This window comes from Crassostrea angulata, unplaced genomic scaffold (genome assembly GCF_025612915.1).
Source record: "Crassostrea angulata isolate pt1a10 unplaced genomic scaffold, ASM2561291v2 HiC_scaffold_222, whole genome shotgun sequence".
NCBI lineage: Eukaryota > Metazoa > Mollusca > Bivalvia > Ostreida > Ostreidae > Magallana > Magallana angulata.
Window position 1 is genome coordinate 1 of NW_026441775.1, and position 18374 is coordinate 18374.

General features: G+C 32.9%; 1 protein-coding gene across 1 annotated transcript; it reads right to left on the reverse strand.

Annotated features, from left to right (window-relative positions):
* Positions 1–3916: 3916 nt before the first annotated feature.
* Positions 3917–10427, reverse strand: LOC128169811 (uncharacterized; the record flags this gene model as incomplete). The annotated part of the gene is made up of 8 exons (XM_052835874.1): positions 9641–10427; positions 9427–9494; positions 8417–9337; positions 7426–8164; positions 7257–7337; positions 7071–7145; positions 5915–6690; positions 3917–5266 (listed from the first exon to the last, which is right to left on the reverse strand). Coding segments are annotated over exons 3-8 (3861 nt in total), but the record flags the coding sequence as incomplete, so codon positions are not given.
* Positions 10428–18374: the final 7947 nt, after the last annotated feature.

The window sequence follows — 18374 nt, forward strand, 5'->3', positions numbered from 1 at the left end:
TTTTGTGTTAACTACCGCCACGTACAATTTTCTCTGGCAACATGTTTGACGATTTATCCCTGCGCAAGTCGCTCAAATTCGATTTTTATGAATAAATGTGAAAAATAAGAATGGTTGTAGAAGGTAAGGATATCCTAACTTAAGATGTTTCTAAGTTACCGTCGAGCTACATCTTAAGACGTGTCCTAAGTTGATCTTAGGATGTTCCTAACTTTTTTCCTAAGTCATATCTTAGGAACACACTTAGGTCATATCTTAGGAAAGTTTCGTGAACATGCCTGCTGGTCCCTAAAATATTTAATTATTTGTATATCAAAAATGAACAACAATTTTAGATAGGTGTAAGAACAAAAAAATGTTAGTATTTGTGAAACCTTTTAAATGTACTCAAGAAAAAGCGGCTGGCCCCCTTTTTTAGGGGCAAGACACTCGTAAAGTCTTTTACATATACCTTAAAAACTATAAAGAGTTTGTTCAATTCATTATAGAAACAAAGTTGTTTATAGTAACAATATCAGTTTGTGAAACTCATTGCAACACCCATTGGTGACGTAATAAGGGATTTTAGGGGACTAAAATCTTAAAAAGCAACAGATGATGGCAAGTTAGTGCAAATATATAATCTAAAGACATAAGTAAATCACCTGTATGTAAATGAGGGGCTTTGAAATTTTAAATTAAATTTCTCTGATATTTGCTGATGTATTCATGCACATGTTGGCTTTTTCTTACTTTTCATTCTTTGAGATAATGTATTGATAATAATTTTTTTCTTTTCCTATCATAATTTTCATTACTCCCATGAAAAGAATATGCATGATTCCTGGACATTTTTTATTCAAAGCTGCTTGGTCCGTTATTTTATCCAATTTTTATGTATGCTTTTAAACTATGATTTTGCATAGGTATGTCTATAATAACAGGTATTGCAGTAGTTTTCCCAGTCAAATAAGCTGCATTTCCATGGGAAATGATAATCTAAATTTGTTTACAAAACAACCTACACATCGAAGGGTACAGTATTATCTTGCCCCTTATTAGGATTCGCCCTATGTGTTAAGGCGTGTGTGGTTGTATAACGACTTTGACATTTGCTATAAGTCTAACAAAATTTGAAAATAAAGAATAATTTGATGTATATTTTCTCACCAATATATTTGAAGTTTGTTTTGTTTACAATCAATGATTAAATGCGGAATCAATTAAACCCAACTAATCAAAGGAGTACACCAAACCGATCCCTTTTTCAAACATACCAATGATGCATTTTTTGTGTTCCCATACATACAATTTTTTTCTTTACTTTGATATTTCTATCTTTAAAGGAAGACTGATTCTGCTGCTGTCGATAGGTGAAAGCCTTTTAACTTTCTAATATACCATAATTTGCCAAACATAATATAAACTTTTTAGCTCACCTGAGCTTAGCTTTTCTGATCACAGTTTGTCTGTCTAGACGACTGTCCGTCCGTCTGTAAACTGTTCGCACTTAAAACTTCTTTTCTAAATCTTCTCATCCAATTTCAACCAAATTTGGCACAAAGCATCCTTATGGAAAGGCAAATATAAATTGCAGGAATAAAAGACCTATCTTTATTTAACGTAGCTCGCGGGTTTGCTGACGTCATAATAGGAATCGACGTAGAGTTGACCGTCATAGTAAACTCATATTTTTTTTTTAAAATGACAAATGAGATATTTAGAAGCATAAAAGAAAATATTTTAAAAAGCTTATATGCGGTTTATGACTGTTTATACAAAGATTTATGGTATCAAGTGCTGAAAATTTAAAGATGTCACATACATTGTCACATTTTGTTCTATAAAGATAAAGAATGAGTGTGCGTTAGAACTCTTCCATTTAAAGTCATGTTTTAAAATAGAATGTATGCATTATCATCGCTTTTCTTTTTACAATTATAACTTTCGTAATCTGTACTACCGATTAAATTCTTAAATTTCTTTTGGCTTGATATAACTGTTTTATTCGATTACTTACTTATAATGTCAGTAGTTGCCTGGCACTTTATTTTTGCATTGATTGACTCAGAGTTTCATAAAAACTAAAATAGCAATTTTCTGTATCTTTACAGCCTTACATTAATTGCATTCACAATAATGTCTAATAAGCATTTACATGTTCTAAAATGTGTTAAACAGCTAGTCTTGTCAATAATGCATTTCAATTTTGGTGTTCTAAGAAGGAAATGATGAAGTCTGGCTAACGTCGTAATGAAAATATAAGGTTTTGAGAAATCTTTTAAATCTTTAAAGTTTTTTTGCCAAAAATTGGCCGAGAACACATACTGATATTTTTTTAAGAATTGATTCATAATTATCTCCTCTGTTTTTGTGTTGAGTATGATTTATTTCGTCTGAATCGTTTAAAAGTTTGGAGCATAGTTTTGTAATGCGTTTCTCGGTTAAAATGTGCATTTTACTATATATTTCATGGAAATGGCGTTGCTTAATTATATTAATGACACTGTATTTGAAACACGATAACATTATTACCGCGCAGACGAATCTTAAATACATTTTAGAAATAAAACTATAAAACCTATGGATCACGTGGACAAATTTTCAAGGTAGGTTTTCTCACAAGCAGGTAAACCCGCGAGCTACCTTAAAGCTGAGAAAACCTCGAAACTGTAGAAAAAGGGGGCTGCATTTTTAAAAATCTTCTTCTCAAGAACTACGGAGTCAAATTCAATGTAGTTTAGCATAAAATTTCCTTATCGGAAGGAAAAAATAAATTGCAAAAATTAAGGGCTAATTCTGTTTCAAATTTGAGTGATTTACGGAAATGATAATAAGACAAAGAGAATTAGGGTCAATCAGTTTAACTTCGAGTTCGGTATTCCATATCTCAAAACCCTCTTTGAAACAAAGAAACGTATACGAAATGGGTCAATCTGACAAAGATGAATTTGGTTGTTGTGGAACAGTTTGCATGCGAAAGGAATATTTGAAACGTGCAAGATACATTAATGCCGATTTAGTGAAGTAAATTGAGGAATGGTTTTTGCGTAATAGTTGATTACTACAATGTGTTTTAGGCTAGTTGTAAGTATTTTCTCGCCTATTCAGTCTAAAGGAGATCAATTTTGCTGATGGAAATACTAAGTGCGTGTACATGTAGCAGAGACAAAAATAATTGTTAGCTCACCTGAGGTGAAATATCACAGGCGCTTGTTTCATACCGGAGGTCTATTAATTATACACAATATTGTATTTCACTAGTCTCAAAATCTGATTTCTGGTAACAAAAATATTGCCGCATTGTTGCAGCAATAATTTTACTTTGGTAAGGGTTAATATTTTTTTTTATTTTCCAAAATTTGCTTGTCCCCATTGACCTTAACGCAATCTTGATTAATTTATTACTGCTAAGGTAATAACATTTTTAACCGGGTTTTCCAACGGTAAAATCCGGTTATTAAAATGGTGAAAATGGCGGGCGGGCGGCTGCCAAAAGGGTACCCTCATTGTACGGATAACTCCTCCTACAGTTCTCAAGATAAGAAGTTGTTCTTTTGCAGATCAATTGTACATATATCAGAGGTGTACATATTGCTATGATTGTGATTACTGATAGTTTATCGAAAAAATAACAGCTTTTGAACTTAGTCATTTTTTGCAAAATATTGCATATAGGGTACCCTCATTGTACAGATAACTCCTCCTACAGTTTTCAAGATAGGCACGCATGTGACTATGATTTTTCCTACTTTAATATTCAAAAGAAACCGAAAAATGGAGGACAAAATCAAATTACTTTTTGCCATTTGTTTAATTTTGCTCTTGGTGCTAATTGTGCTAATAGTTATCAACCTGACAATGCTGTTAGTATTCCAGAGATGGATTTGATTTGGTTTAATCTTCCTGATATATATGACAAAACCGTTTTGCTGACCATTGATATTTCATCAATAATAAGTAGCTGAATGTTTGAAAGCCTGGCTCGTAGAGTATTTAAATCATTTTCACCAAGAGGTTGATACTGTGTTTTCATGTTCTTCTTCAATGCAAAGGCTGAATGAATAGTCTGACCATTGATGTTCAAAGCTGCTTTTCCAGTGTAAGCAACTTTAAGAATAATGACATCATTTGGTGTTTCACGTATCTTGTGAAATAATTTGTTTGCCATGTGGTAAATGCAGTGAATGAGCAAAGACTTTCCAGCTCCCGCTCCCCCGGTCAGAAATATGTGAAAATTGTCATGAGAGTTTGAGTGTAACACCTGCAAGCACCACTCTTTTATAAAATTGAGCAGTTCCATTTGTTCTTTATTCAGCAATCTGTACATCTGCAAAAGCTTTTCATCAGTTATGGTATTGGGATTTGGCTCCGTGTACACATTCTGTGAGTATGAATTCTTGTTTGTCTGTGGTGTAGATTTCATTTCAGGAATGTCTACTGCTGAAAGAAATTCTTCATCATCGAGCAATTCCTTTTCTTCTTCATTTTCAATTCTTTCCTGTTCTGAGTTAGGTGCCACTTGAGCCCATGCTTCTTCCAGTGGAGGCATGTCTTTCATTAGGGACCAAGTCTCATCAAGCTGATCAGTTAGTTTTTGGAATTGTTTCATATTTTCATTAACAATATTACAAACTAACGTCAATCCTAATTTTCCTGTTTCATAGTACTGTTGGAAGGAGTTATACTCAGATGGAAGAAATCTATTTTCTCTGTGAGGACAATATAATCTCAACAAATTAAAATAATATTTCTCAGGATCTTTGGATTGTGAAAACTTTGGATATCTAATGACTGCATCCTTTTTGGTCCTTCTTGTAATTGTACCCATGTTGTGAAGCAGCCGTATTTTTTTCCCTGTCTCTGTCTTTGATTCCTCTTCTAAATCTGCCTCTTCTGTATGGGTGGAGTTTGCTATCACTCTATACCTTGATACAAAAGTTGCTAAACACATATTGGCAAATTCATTTGTCAATGGCCTTGCTAGATATCTATCCAAGATGCTTGTCATCCATATGTTGTCATCACCACGAGATGCATTTGATTTTATCACATGCATAGGAAGTGTTATTCTGGTATTTTCTGTATCAGTTGGAATCCATACAACGTCTCGAGAACAATGTTTAAGCTTTAGACCACAAACTCTGTAGACTGCTTCCATAACACTTATCTCCCGATGGGTGAGATATACATTTCCAAGCTTTCTGAGCTCCTGTATTGCCTCTTCATTATTCTGTCTTGCCTCTCTTTGGGCGGCTTTAATGAGCTCTCCCAATTCTTTTTCTGCCTTGGTAATATAGGACATTATGTACATAATACAGCTATACGGGTCTAGTATAAACTGTATATCCATGTTACCATTCCATGCATGTAGAAGAGCAGGATTATAAGGATTTACCCAACAGTCTTTGGCTTCTCTTCTGTGAACCACTGTAGGTCTTTGTGACAATACATTTAGTGCCTCTTGTAGGATCTCTTGGGTAATGTTACCATGGCTCAAAATGTCTGCTGTGCACAAGTCCGACTCAGCGGTAAGTAGATCCCAAAAAATTTTCAGAATGTCTTTAGCAGTGTTTTTTGACATTTTGTTTAAATTATTTGATTGTTTTGGTTCTATGTCTTCATCTTTGGGTGGACTGGCAATAAATGTTTGCAAGGAGCATGGGCGAGGGAAATTAAAACGACAATCTTTTCCTCCTTTTTTGCATGTTTTTGTGTGTGCTTTACTGTGTAGTTGCACTGAGGATACTATATCAAATAGTTCCTTATTTTCTTCTTCATTTGGTATTTGACAAGAAATGTACTTGTCGATAAAAGCTGTGACTTCACTATCAGGGGATTTCTGCCATTCAGGGGCATTTTCAATCCAAACTAGTCCATGATAATGTGGCCAACCTCTTGCTTGAAACTCAATTCTTCCAAAAATGTCGGTTACCTTACCAATAGGATTGGATGGACTCATAATGACTTGATTAATAAAATCATGAAGTCTTTTATCAAACATCCGTGTAGCAGTTACAATGTTGCTATTCAATATGTTGTAGTACTGCTGCCAATCAGGGTCTTTAGGAACTTCAATGCCTTGCTGGAGACAAATTGCTTCCATAATTTCTGTCCATCTTCTTTCTGCTGCAGAAAAAGTTATGAAAAATGTAGGTATGCCAAGCTGTTTAAGCATGGCAAAAAGATCTCGCATGGTTTTTTCCCAGTATGCTGGGGAACCGCGAACTGCCTGCAAAAAGCGGTACCATTCATCTTTTTTAAGCATCTTTTTCATTTTGGAAGAATCCAAGAAGGTAGATGAGGTCAAATGGCTCAAATCAACTGACTTTCGCATTGCAATAGAAACAGAAGAAAAGATTTCCTCAAGTTCTGCTGTATACTGTGCAAAAAATATATATTCTGGATCACTAGCAAATCTATGGTCACTTGAAAACAATCTACTGTTGAAATACCGTTTCATTGATATTTTTGTATTGCGTTTGTCTGTGTATGTTTTTTTTCCATTTGGGAAATGAATTGGAAATGCCTGTCCTTCAGAATGGATGACTTTTGTTGGTGTGTTTCCTTCTGCCGGGGCAATACAAAATATGGAGTTTGGATTTTGATCAGCATAATACTGTGTTAAGTCTGATGGTTGAAGAGATGTATCAAGTGGTGGTGCAAAGTCATGAGATTCTTCTGTTGACTCTTCTTCCTCTGTGTCAGGATCTGTTGAAAACAAAAAGGCATTATTTAACTGTTTACTTCTGATGCACCAACAAAGTGCCCCAAGACTTCTGTTAAAACATGGATTTCCAAACAACAGTTCAATAGTTTTTACCATCACATTCAGCACTGATGTTGCTTTCATTGTGGTCATTATTTCCAGGTTCAGATCCCCTCTCCTTATCAGCACCTGTTTTGTAAATAGATGTATCAAGTGGTGGTGCAAAGTCATGAGATTCTTCTGTTGACTCTTCTTCCTCTGTGTCAGGTTCTGTTGAAAACAAAAAGGCATTATTTAACTGTTTACTTCTGATGCACCAACAAAGTGCCCCAAGACTTCTTTTAAAACATGGATTTCCAAACAACAGTTCAATAGTTTTTACCATCACATTCAGCATTGATGTTGCTTTCATTGTGGTCATTATTTCCAGGTTCAGAGTCCCTCTCCTTATCAGCACCTGTTTTGTAAATAATTTACTTAAGTTTTATCATTGTAATATTTTTTCATATGTGTTCATTCAGTGTATGTTAACAATGTAAAGACATTCTTTAAAACACTTAAAACTTACCACTGGTATCTACAGCTGAGTAGTTTTCACTATCATCTAGATATTCTCCACTTTTAAATATATCATCTTTAATTTCTATATCTGAAAAAAAAAGAACATTTGTACCATTTTCATCATAAAGGAAAAAAGGAATTTCTTCGTACTCCATAAGTTGCTAAAAATGACTAACCTGCAAAGTGTGGGTTTGTTTTCTTTAGAAAATCAAGTGCTTTGAAGATTTTATTAGGACGTACTTCCTGGTAGAGATGATGGCCTTTAAAACACAACTTGCGCTTCAGTTTTACCTTGATGAACGATTCATCAGAAATGTTTCTAGGCAAAGTTGTCGTAACTTTCGTAATATCTGAGCGAACTGAAATTACTGGTCCATGAATTCCTTTTTGTGTATGTTTTGGCAAATTAACTATTTTCATAAATGGAATTACTGGAGATACCAGGTGTCTCTCCAGTTTATTAAGTTCACTTAATTCGGCTCTAGCAGTACTTAAATCCATATTGTTAGCTAAGGCCTGTGCTGGAATTTTGCCATTTTTCATGGTCTTGTCACATAAAACACAGATATGTTCGATAGTGGTTGCTGAAAGACTGTTCAGTAAAGTAGATATTTGTGTTTTTTTGTATTTCTTCTTGACAAATTTATGAACCTGCGAACGAAACATAATCCGTCCACATACAACACATGGATAAATTGGATATTCTTTGCATAAGGTTCTAAATTTCTGAAGTGCTCCATCACCATTAGTTAGTGATTTAGCTTTCTTTGTGTGATAGTTTTGTAAACTTTGTTCTCTCTTCCTTTTTCTTGTTTCTGGTATCTGATATTTTTGTTTTTCATATTCTCTTTGTTTTTGTGACTTTTCCTGAATCTTATAGTTTTCCCTGGTCCTCTGTTTCTTTTTTTCTGCATTCTCTGGAATACTGTACCTTTTCTTCATACTCTGTTTCATTTTTTCTGCAATCCGCGGAATACTATATTTTTTCTTGAGGCTCTGTTTCTTTTTCTCAGCATTGTCTGGAATACTGTATTTTTCTTTCATACTCTGTTTCTTTTTTTCTGCATTCTCTGGAATACTGTAATTTTCCTTCCTACTCTGTTTCATTTTTTCTGCAATCTTAGGAATACTGTAATTTTTCCTGATCCTCTGTTTCTTTTTCTCAGCATTCTCTGGAATACTGTATTTTTCTTTCATACTCTGTTTCTTTTTTTCTGCATTCTCTGGAATACTGTAATTTTCCTTCCTACTCTGTTTCATTTTTTCTGCAATCTTAGGAATACTGTAATTTTTCCTGATCCTCTGTTTCTTTTTCTCAGCATTCTCTGGAATACTGTATTTTTCTTTCATACTCTGTTTCTTTTTTTCTGCATTCTCTGGAATACTGTAATTTTCCTTCCTACTCTGTTTCATTTTTTCTGCAATCTTAGGAATACTGTAATTTTTCCTGATCCTCTGTTTCTTTTTCTCAGCATTCTCTGGAATACTGTATTTTTCTTTCATACTCTGTTTCTTTTTTTCTGCATTCTCTGGAATACTGTAATTTTCCTTCCTACTCTGTTTCATTTTTTCTGCAATCTTAGGAATACTGTAATTTTTCCTGATCCTCTGTTTCTTTTTCTCAGCATTCTCTGGAATACTGTATTTTTCTTTCATACTCTGTTTCTTTTTTTCTGCATTCTCTGGAATACTGTAATTTTCCTTCCTACTCTGTTTCATTTTTTCTGCAATCCGCGGAATACTGTAATTTTTCCTGATCCTCTGTTTCTTTTTCTCAGCATTCTCTGGAATACTGTATTTTTCTTTCATACTCTGTTTCATTTTTTCTGCATTCTCTGGAATACTGTAATTTTTCCTGATCCTCTGTTTCTTTTTATCTGCATTCTCTGGAATACAATATTGTTCTCTCATGTACTGCTTTTTTCTTTTGGCCTTCTCATCATCTTGATACCTATTTCTTTCATACTGTTTTTTCTTTTCTTTATTTTGTTGGTACCAAATTTTCATTTGTTGCTTTCTTGTAAGTCTTTGTTTCTCAAAGTGCTGTTGTTGTGAAAGATAGTTACACAACCAGTCTGGCTTTTCTGCCTAAAGATAAAATTTTAATATGAATCTTTTTCTCTAATAATGATGTTTTAACATTTACAAAGTAAAATCAAAAGTCTGGTAATTTTTACCTCAAAACTTGAGTTTTTGTCTTGCTCTGCTGCAGTTGATTGTGATTCATAATTTTGGGTGGAAAGACCTGGTGGGAAATTTAATGCCAAATTAAAAAAAATCCATTAATAATACAATAATTTAATGATGCTTAATTTTATATTTCTCTGTACTACATGTAATAAAATTGTAAACAAAATAAAATGAAATACAGCAATCATTTATGATTTATACCTGCATTTTTTGCCAAATTTTCTGAGCGAATTTTCTTTTTCCTTTCTTTGTCTTTTTTTTCTTTTGCTTCTCCCACTCATGATTATTCATCATCATTAGCAATTCTTAAAGTAGCCTGAAAAGAAATTTATTTTTAAAAACTAATGCATGACATTCTTATTTGCACATAATAAACAGGTTTTCTTTAAATGACACAAATAAAGTACATACATGCATTGATTATCAATATGTATTTTCATAATGAAACTAAATTTCTATGGAAACTAAATTTCTATGGAACTAAAACATAATGTATCTTTGATGACAGCAATGGGTCTTTAGGGTAAATACCTGTATGCATGTACTTAGCAGTTGAATATTTGAATTAGAAGCTAATTTCCATGAGTTTGAAATCTATACTAGCTTTTTGATAAATGTTATATTCACATAATTTAATATACATGTAATAACTCTCATAGAAATGTACTTATTTCATGAACAAGCAAGTTGTTAATGTTAAAAAAGCAAATGATAGGAATATATATAAACAGTAAAATAAAGATCTAATTTTCTTGACGTATCCCCCTAAAAACATAGATATACACTGCATTAAAAGTAAAACAGAATAAACATTTATTTTTTGAAATTTTGACTAATATTTTCTAAAATACAGTATAGCATAACAAAGGTATTTCCTAAGGAAAAAAACATGTTTGGCAAACAGAATCTTCGCTGCATACTCTGCACATAAATTAAAGGAAATGTCTGTAAAATTAGTCAGGTTAGAAGTTAACTTCTGTTTATGGGTATGTTTATTTGTCTTTTGATGAAAAAATAAGGATACAAAAAGGAACTATGGTTGTAAGCACAACAGAAGTTACTATGGTGTCATGAATTATTTATTGAACACCAATTTTTGTGGATTCATGGTTGAGCAGATCAACAAAATTTAAAGTTCATCTAAGAATATATGAAAACAATTTCTATTGAAAGAGTTCTTGTCCAGAAATTAATGTGTCCTTGAAACACTGTGTGTTGGAGAAAATTCATAAAAAGTGGTGTCAATGAAAATTAATGATACCATAATGACAAGCTAATTAGTAAAAGAAACATGCATTGAAATATATCACATAAAAAGCATGATCTTTTAGCCAGGCTCATTGCTATATGAAATATGTAAGTAAAATGTAATACTGAAGTTACAAGGATTTATGGTTTAAAATTTCAGATAAGTTTTTGTGATGAAGTTACGCAGAAGATGTGAAGCAAGAGTGCATAACAAAACGAATAGTGACAGAGAAGCTCACTATAATACTACAGTAATTTAAACAGCTACAATAGCAAGGGGTCTGTTACTAGTGCCACCACGAAGAGGATCCTCATTATACATTTGTAGCCAGACATGTATATTAAAGACAGATCATGCAAAGTGAAATCTAATAGTCTACAGTACACTGCGAAAGTTGAAATAAGTTACATTTTGGTAATGATTAGTTAACCAATAATAAGTAGTACATGTCAGTTAAATGTGTTATATGTTAATTTCTAGACTGTAAATTCTTTGCTGATCAATTTTTTAATAAAAAGTAATGAAACCTTATTTTAACCATATCCAAATATTGCCTATTAGATATCACTTCTCTGTGCAAAGTTTGAATCAAATATATAATGATGCAAACTTTGCTTGGCACCAAATGGATTAGATATATGATAAGAAAGATATGAAATAAAATATGATACTCACCTCAGTAGTTCATAAAAATTTCTTCAATGTATTTTCTTTCCAAAGACCGTGTGGTTTCCGTTGTTTTTTGTGTGTTGGTAGGAAGTGCAACAACATAAGAAGTCACAAACACCCAAAATAGCTTGATAATATTTGTAATTGGCTCCCAATTTAATATTTTGTTAAGGTGACTCTATGTCAAACAATTCAAAGACATGATTCAAACTTTTTTTTAAAATTAGGCCATAAACAATAAATTTGGGACAACATTCCATTGGTGTCATAAATTTTGTCTCAAGTAAAGATTTAAATTTAAAAAGAGTTGAATAATTCAAAAGTTATAATTTAGACCATTTTAACCAGTGCATCTCTACTTGGTGTCATTTAACATTAACAATATTCCAAGTTTCAAGCTCTGATCTCATAAGGTGTTCAAGTTAGGGGAAGAAAATTTTCCTTTGAAAGAGGAGACATTAATTTTAGGTCAAGGTCAAAAATTTTGGATGGGTTCAGCTAGGTTATATACCATCTATCTATGATACAAGTTAAAAGTCTGTATGTTAAAGGAGTCTTGTGTTATGGTCTGGACAATATTTTTTATGAAAAGCTTGACCTTGAAGAACAAAATAGGTCAAGGTCAAAACTTTTGGTGGAGTGCACTCCTTCTCGATACCATCTACCTATGTTCCAAGTTTGAAGTCTTAATGTCAAAGGGTATTAAGGTTATGACCCAGACAAAATTTGTATTATTTTTTTCTTAATTTGACCTTGAGTAAAACAAGGTCAAGGTCAAATATTATTCAATAGTACAGCTAAGTGTATTATTATTGTTCTTTGTTTAAAGTTTGAAGTCCTTCTGCCAAAGTATATTCAGAAGTTGAACAATGAAGTTTTTTCTCATATGACCTTGAAATAAAAATTCTAGGTCAAAGTCAAAAATTTTGGTAGGGTTCAACTAGGTTATATACCATCTATCTATGATACAAGTTAAACGTCTGTATGTTAAAGGAGTCTTGTGTTATGGTCTGGACAATATTTTTTATGAAAAGCTTGACCTTGAAGAACAAAATAGGTCAAGGTCAAAACTTTTGGTGGCGTGCACTCCTTCTCAATACCATCTACCAATGTTCCAAGTTTGAAGTCTTAATGTCAAAGGGTATTAAGGTTATGACCCAGACAAAATTTGTATTATTTTTTTCTTAATTTGACCTTGAGTAAAACAAGGTCAAGGTCAAATATTATTCAATAGTACACTTAAGTGTATTATTCTTGTTCTTTGTTTAAAGTTTGAAGTCCCTCTGTCAAAGTATATTCAGAAGTTGAACAATGAAGTTTTTTCTCATATGACCTTGAAATAAAAATTCTAGGTCAAGGTCAAAAAATTTGGTAAGGTTCAACTAGGTTATATACCATCTATCTATGTTAAAAGTAAAAAGTCTGTATGTTAAAGGAGTCTTGTGTTATGGTCTGGACAATATTTTTTATGAAAAGCTTGACCTTGAAGAACGAAATAGGTCAAGGTCAAAACTTTTGGTGGCGTGCACTCCTTCTCAATACCATCTACCTATGTTCCAAGTTTGAAGTCTTAATGTCAAAGGGTATTTAAGTTACGGCCTGGACAAATTTGGATGAAGAAGAATAAGAATAAGAAGAACTAGACACGATCTCGTTGCGAGCAACGAGGAGGTCTTCCGTCCGATTTTTAGAAGGTGAAATGACGTCATCGACTTTAATTTTCGACAACAAAACATGATATGGAAATAGTGGTGAAGTACTAATGCTTTCGTGTAATGCTTTTTATAAGTTCTCTTACGTTGCTTTTTTAAATAGCATTTCTTCCAATTGAAATAGAAAAGATTAAATTATTTTACCTCTGGCCCCTAATATCCCTAGTTAAATAACGCATGAGAAAATCATTATATTGTTGGGATATGTAAACGTATTATACATAAAGTCTGTCCCAAGATATTTTTGCCACACATTTTCTCAAATTATTCGATATTTGTAAATATTTCTTGATTAAGACGAGGTTCATTCGATAGTAGGAAAAATTTCCCTTTTGTAACGCCCCCTTTTAGCTTGTCAGGTTTCAATACACGGCTAAAAAAAGAATGTCCACGGGGATTTTGCATTGCATCAGCCACTATAAAGCCCGGATGACATCGTTGAAAAATTGTGCTGGATATTCCGTGAGACTTCCGAATTGAGAAAAGATGTAAACATTCCCCATTATTAATCTCCATAGGATATCTGTTTTCGATCCTGTGAATGTTTACGAAGGTCTGAATGAAGTTTGACCCCCTAAAAACGTTAGTACCTAATTACGTAACACATGATAAAACCAATAGATTTCTTGGATACATAACAGTTGAGATCGACACAAAATTAAAAATTTTGATTAATTCATGTGATTTTGAATGACCATAGTTGTGAATGGAATTGTAGATCATTTTGGAGAATAAGCGGGTATTGAACATAATTAATGCACATGATCATGCATATGACAAATAAAGTGTCTTACACATGTAAATCTTCATGTTAAAGCTGCTTGGTCCAATTTTCAATAAAATAATTGTACGCTTTTAAACGATGGTTATGCTAAGTATGTGTGCAATAATAAACGTTGCAGTAGTTTTCCCGATCAATTAAGCCATATTTCAATGAAAAAATTATGTACATGTTAAAACTCGTTGAATCCGGATGTTGTGTATTACGGCATGCTGCCCAATCTGGCGACATTATTCAGCCCCTTGACATTTTCTAATCATTTTTGTTTTAAAAAACTGTGCAATCCGGATCCTGTCTATTCTGTAAACCGGCGAAATGAAAAAACATACTGCTTATAATTAGTGAGAGTTATCTCCCGTAGTCCGTCTACTTATCGATTGGTCGGCCTTCTGCGAGATATTTCAAATGCTCAATTATCGACCAATTTTTCTGTCGTTGCTATTGATTTAAATAACTGTAAATATAGATCAAAACTAGCAACTCATTTCAGTTAATACCGTAAAGTCTTGTTATGAATTGCAAAAATTAGATAATTAGATTAAAGTTCACCCCATTTTTTCAGGCCGTGATTCAGGATACTGTGAGAGTAAGACTGCCGATATTGTTTGTTATTCCCGTTGTATGGCTATCCATACAGAGTTGCATATTATTCTGTCAAAATGCTCAATTTTTTTAAATAAAATTCTCATTATATTAATATTTATCCATTGTTTCCCCGCATCATAACAGTTCTCGCCATCAGGTGTTTCAGCCACCTGTTGACTTGTTAATGTTTTGTTTAACAATTTACGGTTAAGCATGCACTTTGCAGGTAGATTGGATGTTTGAAAAATTATCAATAACAATGATTTGATTCAAAAAGTATTTCAATCGTATGTATTCCGTTATGGATTTATTGTTTCAAAAAAAAAATTCAATGAAAATTGGTACCGTATAAATAAGATCGATGAAATCTAAAATATTTCAGAACAATTTAAATTTTTACAAGAATACACGATCAGGACCTACTTCATTAAATACTTAAATTAATTTGCAACAATGTCTTCTAAAAAGGATGTTGCCTAATCCGGTCATTTTTTTCAGAACTACCCTCCGCCGGATTAGACAATTTTTGGTGTATATCCACAAAATAATCGACATAAAAGGGTTTTGCGTTATTTCGCCTCGTGTGTAAACTGGCCCCTTACGTCGAAGCTAGTATGATTGTATTACGACTTTGACATCTGTCTTTTTTTTAATACATTTTGTAATCTATTATAACATATGAAATATACTGCATGACTATTTAAACAAAAATAAAGCAGTGTACATTTGTTCATTGATACTTTTTATGTTTACGTTGTTTATAATCATTGCAATACATGCAGGATGAATAAACCCAATCATTCGAAGGATGAAACCCAACGGTTTTCTTTTTTAAAGATTCCAATGATGTATTTTGGGTTTTTGGGTGTCCAAAATTTATTTTTATTTACTTTGAATATTTCTAACGTTGAAGGGAGAGCAATTCCGTGTAAATACATCTATAACTTTGTAAGATCATTCATTTGGTTTGCAAGGAAAATTATTTGATAATGTAATGGCCGACAAATCGGAACATGCAGCTTAAAGAAATTTCTAAACTTATTATACCTCGAAACGTTATTTCAAATCAGGCACCAAACAATAAAGAGAAATGGAAATATTCGGCGGATATATATGTTAAAGTATTCCAATGATAAAAGTTTGTATTTTTGGCAAACATAAATTAATCATTTTTTATCTCCTACAAGATATAATCGCACCTGTGTTTTGTATCCATCTCTTTTTAACTCTTTTTAGCCAAACCTGTCAAAATTCGTGGTCGTTTCACCCTCTTGTTGTAAACCCCGCTGAAATGTTCACAATCGATTCGCTGTTGAACGAAAGACTCGACTAGAAAAACTTGCTGCATGTGCCGTCTAACATTAATAATTTTAATGATGAATTCAGAAACTTATAGATTTCAAAAAGTGTCATTTTTTTTTGTTAAGTTACAGGAACATTGTCATTCATGCACATAAAATTTGTACAAAATAAGTTATATGTTATTCAACCGGTGTTTGAAATTTAAGACCGTTCTTGAAATATTTGGGAAAGAAATTTTAGGGGTCATCCTTTCATCTTTTTATCGGGCCCGTGTTACAAAATTTGAGCCATTTCCGAATAAATGTTGCACAAAAATCGTTAATAAAAGAAAGCAGGTAACGGGATTTTTTTAACAGGGGAGCAGGGAGTGCTTTAAAATTCATATTTACTTGTATTAATTTACCTTGTAAAATTATCAATCATAGGCATTAGATAACTGCTATTGCCTGATTGGCGAATTTGATTTGCTTATTGACTCCATGACATCTACAATTTCGCTCAGTTAAACGTAAACATTTTTAAAAATATATATATAAGCATGTACTCCAATCAGGTGTTGTACTTTACGGAACGTTAAAAAATTACGCGATTGCCGACCGCTTCTTTTTTTGGGAAAAATAGTCCTAATCAAACAGCAAATACATAATACAGCATACAGACGTTTTTATTAATATATATATAATCTATGTATTAACTATTTAAGTTTAAGCTTGAATATGCAAATTTTAAAGCCAATTCTATAGTAGTATTTTTAACCATGTGTTCTCTACTCGATTTTCAACTGTCCGAATACAATCAAAATATTTACAACGAATGCACATGTACAAAAAATTAATAAAATCAGCAATGGGTATGCTTTTTAATGAATCTGACCACCATTGAGAAGAGGTTATACCAATATTGTGACCCTGATTATTTTACGGCCTGAATGTAAATAATAATTCAGCTTCTTTAAAAATGGTTAGTTTTATCGTGCCCGCACCTACCTCAAGCATGTAACATTGTACTTCTTAAGCTGCCTTATCTCGAACGCTTTTTAAATATATTTCAACTTTTACTTACTACACCCTGCTTAACTCTCTCTCTCTCTCTCTCTCTCTCTCTCTCTCTCTCTCTCTCTCTCTCATAACTCATAAAAAATTCTAATACTTTGTTAGACAAATGAAGAATCACATTATCATAGATTACATATACTTATGTGAATATCGCCTATATTTTGTTGAAATTGGAAGTTTAATGCATTCAATTCTCAGTAGCAAAATGTCACAAATAGACACAGGTGAATTTATTTACATTTCAAATCGTACGACTGTAAAACGTATTATATTCATTGATGGCAGTTTTTTCCTTTATTTTACGAACTATGATTTAAATCAATGGTTTGATGCATCGTTAACCGATATCATTGGAAATGAAAATAACAACGAATCAATGAGCATTGAAATGTGTGATAACGTATAAACACGAGAAGCATGTGTCCTTCTGCGAATCGGCTGTCCTCTAGCGCGGCTTCTCCTCGGCCCGTGTTATGAAAATATACACTCAACGTGGTGAGTTTGAAATGTTAGCGGTTTGATAAATAAATTTTATTTTCCAATAATAAAACTATTTCATGACATAGACAAGATCACAAAGAACGCCATTTTTTCAATGACAGTCATACAATCTATTTTTTTTTAATTACGAGAGCAAAACAGCAATACTTCGTAGGTAATGGTATAATCTTTTTCTATTTACTCTTTAATATCGTTTAAATCTGAATTCTTTGTTTTTGCAGCAAAAGAAATAAACCCGTGTGTGCATTACAGCAAGGCACATATCTTGTGTATCGGATAACGGTAGACCGCTCGCTAGTCCAGCCGCGACCCATTTCCTCGGCCGCGGGCAAGGATCGGATACGTATAATTGTTTACATACATGAAGCTCGGAATACAGCTAGCTAGATTTTAAATGCGACTCAAATACATTGCATAGAAGTAATTTTTTTACCCATAATGTGTTTTCCTAGAAAAGAATTAAACTGTTTCAATACTTTCCGAATTTAAGCTAGTACACTGTCTGTGGTAGTAGGTAAAGGTATAATCTTTTTTTATTTACTATTAAAATCACTAAAATCGGAAGTTTCGTGTTTGCAGCTACATATACATGTAAAAACCCATGTGTGCATTACAGCAAGACGCAAATCTTGTGTATTTGATAACGGCAGACCCGCTCGCTAGTCCAGTCGTGACCTATTTCCTCGGCTGCAGGCAATGGTGGATACGTAACTGTTCACATACACAGCTCGGAATACAGCTAGATTTTAAATGCGACTCAAATGAATTGCATAGAAACAGTTCTTTTATCCATACTGTGTTTCACTAGAAAATAACTAAAATGTTTCCGTATGTAAACTAGTACCCTTTATGTCAGTTATACGCACAAATACCCCGTTTATTTGCCAAATAAAACACAAATACATGGTAACAAGTCTGGCTTTTTTCACTCATATTACGCAATACCCGAACAAAATATTATTGTTACGACATTAATAAGATCATAATGAACAACTTTTGCAGCGACAGCCATATCGAAATCTAAACCAATTTTGAGTTATAAAGTGAAAACTTTGAAGGGTTCTAGGCCCTTAATTTGAGG